At 25.1% G+C, this 7,224-nt stretch overlaps 1 protein-coding gene across 1 annotated transcript; it reads right to left on the reverse strand.

The window, feature by feature from the left end:
• Positions 1-654: 654 nt before the first annotated feature.
• On the reverse strand, positions 655-4,197 carry LOC111042739 (caspase-2-like). The gene is made up of 8 exons (XM_022327445.1): positions 3,842-4,197; positions 3,603-3,748; positions 1,878-2,028; positions 1,640-1,807; positions 1,324-1,553; positions 1,116-1,258; positions 902-1,011; positions 655-819 (listed from the first exon to the last, which is right to left on the reverse strand). Exons 1-8 carry the CDS (start codon positions 3,974-3,976, stop codon positions 655-657), a joined length of 1,248 nt encoding a protein of 415 aa, XP_022183137.1. The 5' UTR covers positions 3,977-4,197.
• Between the last annotated feature and the right edge of the window lie 3,027 nt (positions 4,198-7,224).

The following is a 7,224-nucleotide window of genomic DNA, read 5'->3' on the forward strand; positions in this document are numbered from 1 at the left end:
ATATTGCCATATACTTCTTAAATTCCTAATCATTCATCTTCACCGAACCACAAAACGAACAAATAATTTAACGAAAATTATACCTAGCAAAGCCTATAGCAAAAATAACATCTACAGTTGTAGTTAGATACACAAAATGTAGATTATGACAAAAATATATTAAATTATTTTTACCATATTAGTTACCTGTATAAAAAATGTTTTATCATAACTTTCCTTCAACTCATTATTTATTTAATATATTTCAAACAGACTAAAAATAGAGTGTCAATATAATTTTTATTTCTGTGATATTATTATTAATTTAATGAATTTATTGTTAAAATAAATAAATATAAGTTTTTAATTTATTTAACTAATTTATTGTTGTAGCTCAATCACAATATGTTTCAAAGCAATATAATTATTTTAATTTTCTCTGGAATAATAAAATATAATGTATTTGTTATGAATATTATTTATATAAATTAAAAATAGTAAGTTTAAAAATGCATAAAAAACGTTTGTTAAACTTATATGCAGTACAAGAGTACAACTAAAAATATTTAGTATAAAAAAACTATAAATGTATTATTTATATAGATTTTATGAATATAAAAATATTCAGACTTAATATATATTTAACTAAAAGATAATTTTAAAATAATATTCTGCTTAAATATCAGAAGGATTGATTGAAGTAGTCATTAAAATATCATTATCTGAATTATCATCATATAGACCTGGGTTGAAGTAAAACTTTTTGAAACCTCTATATGACCACTCTGCTGTTTGAGACCCGTGCTCAAAGCTGCTCAGCTTATCTAATTCAATATCCACCTAAGGTTATTAAAAAAACATATTAATTTTGTTATAATAACATTGATATGAATAATTTTTAAATATAAAATGTATTATTTACCAAACACATCATTCTAAACAATTCAGTATCATAGGCATTTTCACGAAATACTTGACACAATTTTTGTACGAACCATGACCCATCTATTGGATCACGTATTGCAGTATACCCTGGGAAAAAATTTAAGCTTTTTAATAAACTGTTGATAAGAGGTTAAGTTAATTATTATTATTGTTAAGTATATTATTTAAACTGTGATTATAATAACTATTACCCGGAAGAGTGGCATATGCTATGAAAACATCTTCATAACGTTTATCCAAAACTGTTCCGATTGGGTACATATCAGCATTAGCATTCGGTAAACAATTATTCTCACCATTGCAATATTTCCAACCAAAGTCACTATTTTGTCCTCTAAAATAAATAGAAGGAAGTATTTATTGTACATGAAATATACAAAAAAAATATTTATACCTTACCGACAAGCATCAATAAAAAATAACATTGGTATATTTCCAGATAATTTTTTGCGCACAAATTGTTCAATCATCCAGTCAGTACTTATTGTAATGCCATCCTCGGATAATATACCAGATGATCTGGTTGATTCTTTTCCAGTTTCACCATGACACAAAATAAAAACAACAATAGAATTAGCTTTTTCACTATGGCATATATTCATGAACTCATTAATAACATTTTTGATGTCCTACAAACAAAAAAAAAAATTTTATGTTAATGTTTTGCATGGCATTTATTTTTAAGCTTTATATCATTATATATTTGCTTATTTACTTTTTCAGTTAAATCTGCTTTAGAGTGAACAATAAATCCAAGGCCTTTAAATAATTTATTTACATTTGCCATGTCAACATCAAATCCTGTTCTTTGGTCTACATCTTGTATATTGTTAATATTTAAAATCAAAGCATGACCCTTAGGATTTGATCTCATCGGATAAACCTGTGAACATTTATGTTTAATTCAATTTCTTAATATTTAAAGTAAGTATTAAAATAAACATTTAACATACACCACGACCACTTTGTAAATTATTTACATCATTTTCAATGAATTTGCGTTCAGGATGAATTTTTATAAACGAGTCATCATGTTCTGAAATGGTTTTTTTAAATGTTGTGTCTAATAATTTAATTGAACTTAATTGCTGTTGTTCTTCCTCGCTGAAAAATGTTAATACATTTTAAAATATTAGTTAATATAATAAAAGTATAAAATTAAAATAAAACATAATAAACACAATTACTACATGTACAGTTGGTTGTCTTTACTATTCTATACTACATATTATTTTCTAGAAAAATTTTAAATATAAATTTAATTCACAAGGAATATATTTTTTTTCAAAAAATAGATTTTGATTCAAAATGCTGACATTTTGTAATGTGTAGATTCTATGGTCAGATTTTTTTTGCATATTTGATAAAAAATGACTACTTATTTCATAATAACATATTTTTATATAAATGCATAGAAGTTGTATTTTAGATTCTGAGCGGTATTGATTTTACAACGATGTGTGTTTTTTTATTTTATTTTTGTGTTGGTCATCAGGGTTTGAGACAGTAAAAGTGCTCCGATTTTCTTCAACAAATATTTTCTAGTTGGAAAGTGAATTTAATATAGGAGGTCAACATTTTAAATTCTCAATAGTTTTAAAAAGCGACAAGAAATCAAACAAAAATTGTATTTTATATTAATTTAAATTGGCATCTAATTTATCTGGGCATTTTATTTAGCTTTGAAATATACACTAGCATTAAATCAAATTTTTCTAAGGCATTTTTCTTGTTTTTTATTGCATTTAAATCAATGCCAGATTTACAGCTAAATCTGACTTTTATTATATCAACTGATTACCATATAACCATCTAGCTAGCAAGTATTTACTTGATATTACCTACTTAATATATTGTACACAATAAAAAATATTAAAATATTGTACATGATAGTAAAATAGAATAGAAATATATTGTACACATTGTCTAATTTATGTGTTAATAGGATAATAACTATAGGTATATAGTTTTGAGAGTTCTTAATTTCTAATAATACATTTTTACTTGTTTTTATTGTATTTTTGTGTGTTGTTTAGTGATTTGGTAATATTTACTGTAGTATTAGTTGTTTAAAATGGAAATTAAAAGTAAGGGTGGTGACGAGGAAATCAGAGAGAAAAAAGGAAACTTTGGGAAAAATTAAGTTAGAGTAGTTTATATTGACCTATGTTTTTCATCCATTGTGATTCAGCTATAGAGTTATGGAAAATAATTAGTACATCATACTCTTTGCTTAAGATAAATTATTAAATACATTATTGAATCTTAAGTTGATTCCTGAGAAAATCGAACATGGGTAGAGGATGCAACCTTCACTATCTACAATTGTATGATTATTTTTTAATGTATTCACAATAGTGTCAATTTGGTATCACATTTGAATGGATTAATAGAACATTTTTAGGAATAATCTTAGGAAAAGTTTTGTTTGATCGATGCTTCATCTCATTTTTTAAAAATATATTCTATTGTTGATGACGAAATATGTATCTTAATGATCACAGAAAAAATTTTTAACCACCTTTTCAGAATACAATCAAACTTGATGTTTGAAAAATATCATTGTAAAACATCAAAACCAATAAACTTTACTTAAAATTAAAACTAGATATTAAACATTTTCCTTTTATTCAATAACCAAATTAATTTTTTAATATTGATAAATAAGTAAAGGATACCTTTCTTTGGATGATGTTAAAATGTTGCAAGCTTCTAAGTTATTTGTTTCTTCTAATATTCTGCATAGAGCTGTGAAGGCTGTAGGCCCTCGTCTTTGAATTACTTCGTACAACTTGGTTTTTTTGATTGATTCTTCCTTATTTTCCTACCAAAAAACAAGTATAAATTAAAACATTTGTAAATCATGAATAATACATAATGTTCCGAAGAAGAAAAAAATTAAATTTAAATTTCTTACCAAAATATAATTTTTCATCCATTCGTTGATAACATTTTTTTCTAATAAACTATCAACAATAGTTTCTAAATCAGAAGTAACATATATTAAATCTGACATATGATTGTTGATCAGTTGTCGATGATGTTGTTCCATTTTGACTGAGTAAACGTAATTAAGCAAATTCAATAGAAATACCTATGTAACTCAACACAAAGACCGTAGGTATGTTGTTATGTACTAAAGTTCTGTTTTAGGTAAGTAATTTATAACAACACTTGACAAAAATTTTAATTTATTAATCGTTAGTAACTAATTGTATTACTCGAGTCTAATAGTAAATAATATAGTAACCTCACAAATTATAGAAATTGACTACCTGTTGGGCGTTTCTGACTGCTGTTTGTAGCCCAAGGGCAAAGACTTAGATATCGAAGTACTATACAGAGAGGTTATGATAAGAAGGGTATGGTTTTATGAATTAATATGAAGGTAAATTTTACACCAAAATCAGGGTTGACGCAATGACAAATACTTATATTCCCGTTGGGAATATTATAGGTACCCCCTTTAGCCTACATAAGACTATTACATTTGAATTCCTTCCAATTCCATGAATAATATTTAAATTACTTTTTGATTTTGTTTAAAAAATGTATTATTCTCGTGTTTAGAATAAGCAATGGAACATACAACTCTGTACCTACATACAATCAATCAAATGAAGTAACACACAATACATCGTTTATTAAGGATGGCGACACTGGTTGTAAGCCAAATCTCAGTGTTGTTGTAGTAAAGTTGATGTACCTGCCATGCTTCCTGTCCAAAACTGCAAAGAAATTGTATAAAAAACATAAAATAGTGGAGGTCCAGGATAATATAAATAATGGACGCATCCAGGTCTGTTGTTCTGTCCATAATAGTACTATTGTACGGAGAACGTTGTCGTACTGATGATCTTTATCTAAGTAAGTCTAGATACTATTATCAACTCGCCAAAAAATTAATATTGATTTTTAATAAGTAATAACCAGTTCGGTGTATTTTGTACAGTTTTCTTTACCTAATTAAAAACTATTATATTGACCATAAGAAACTATTTATTATACTAATTTCTTTTTACATCTATACCTACCTGTTTGATAAACATAATACACGCAAATAAAATATGGAGTTGAATTCTATACAAATTCCAGTTGAGTAAGAAGAAACAACAGCGGTCTAGTTCGCATAATGCCATAATATATCACCACAGTAAATATCTAGTTATATTCTAAAGGTTTATAAAAATTAATGTTTAGTTTGATGAGGTATCTAATAATTATTTTAAGAGCAGTAAGTTGATGTATTATTAACTAATATTGTTCGGATGTTTCCTGATCTGAGTATTACTATAACGAGGCGCTCTGAATTAAATGTTTTTCGATTGGTAATTTTGGTTCAATATTTATTTTCTATTTTACAGTTTAAGCAAAACACAAAAAAATGTATTATTTATTTTCATTATAATTTTCAACAAAATATCATTGTTAAAATGCAGCATCGTACTTCTACTTATTTTTGCTTTTTCAAAGTTGTTAAATTCAATCTTAGTGATTGTTGCTCTTTTTACAATGAAAGTTACTTAAAAAAAACGTTGTAATTTCAATAAAAACATGTAAAACCGATATTTTCCATTATTTATTATTCTTAGAAGGAAGAGGGGATGAATTACAATGATCTCCTGTTGCAATGGCAATTTTAACTTAGAAAAAAGAATTTTATGTAGGTAAATTTATTTTTATTTTTTAATGAATAAACTTAATGTTATTAAGTTTTTGTTGATATTAATCATTATAGATAACAATAATGATTATAAATACATTTTTTTTTTTTTATTGAAACCACTACAGTTTTGGTAAACTTCCAATGTATTCAAGAGCTACAATTTTTTTAATCACTTTCAAATTAGCTGTCTGTAACATACATTGTTATGTATGAGTACTAAATAATTGCGTTTATTCTATACTAAGTATTAATTACTAAATGGATAATATGTATAAAACAGGTTAGAAGATAAATAGGTAATTTTATGCAATATTGTCTTATCGAAAGTATTTTTCTCAAAAAGTAAAAATATATGCTACATACAGTATTAAAAATTAGTTAAATTTTTTTTTACATTTAGATTACTTTTAGTAAATGTTTACATGCCATTATATAATTTAAAGGCATTATGATTAAATTGGTTTTTTTTAAGGGATTTGATGAGCCTATTAAACTTCATGATTTAAACAAGAGGTTTGGCAAGAATCAAGATATTATGTGTTTTGTGTGATAATTGATCATGCTAGTGCAGCTGCTATATGCTACATTTTTATTCACCAACATTGCTAGATCTTTCAGTTTGATCATTCATGATAGTTTTAAACGAAAACTTATTTGTTTTAATTAATAGTATAAAAATAATTATTTATATCTTTGTTTTGTTTATATACTTGGTTCAATAGTTATTTGATGATATACAAAATGGCATGTAAATGTTGTGGAAAAATAAAGCGTGAAGGATACCCATCAACTTGGAGAGATATAAGATCATTAGATCCATACCATTATGAATCTATATTTTAATGTTGATGTTAAAGTGTTAAAATTAATTTTTAATGTTTATTTTTTTAATATTTACAAGTGTCATTCAAAACATTTTAAAATGTATTCCATAACTCAGAATAGTATTAACTGTACATTAATCAAATTATAATTTTAAAAGTGAAATAAATGTAGTTTATTATATTTAATATGAATACATAACTGAACTATTTTATAAACAATTTATAATGACATTTTTTTTTTGCAATTTAGCATTAAATCAAATCTCCTATTATTATTTTTAAATGATTCATATCATTGATTTTCCTCATAGTTCATCATACTCTTTTTTCATTTTATTATGTTTTTAAACTTAAGTTCTTAAATATTGATGTTGTGTCAAATTGTATTGAAATTTCCTCCTGTAGTTTTCATATTGCATGTAAGTAGATTACATAACTTTTACTAGTATAGTAGTATATAAGTATATACTAAATAGGAAATAGTAGTCAAATTACCTTGACTTGGTCAAGCTATTTCTATCCAGGGGTCTTCAGCCTTTTTATACAGCGGGCCACGTATTATTATTTTTTAAATCTTGTGTGCCACATTTGTAGTAAAAAATGTATTTTATACAAAAATTGAGATTAATTATTACAATTTTTATGATTAATTACACACAATACAAACTATTATTATTTTAAAAATAACCTAACCTAAGAAAACAATCTCTAAGATTTTAGTAAAATCAGTCAAGTAGTAGTTGAATATTTATAAGCTACAAATATACATTCGTTTTTAAAATATAGCTTCGAGACTATGTAAGTGCAACA

This window comes from Myzus persicae, unplaced genomic scaffold (assembly GCF_001856785.1).
Source record: "Myzus persicae strain clone G006 unplaced genomic scaffold, MPER_G0061.0, whole genome shotgun sequence".
Classification (NCBI taxonomy): Eukaryota; Metazoa; Arthropoda; class Insecta; order Hemiptera; family Aphididae; genus Myzus; species Myzus persicae.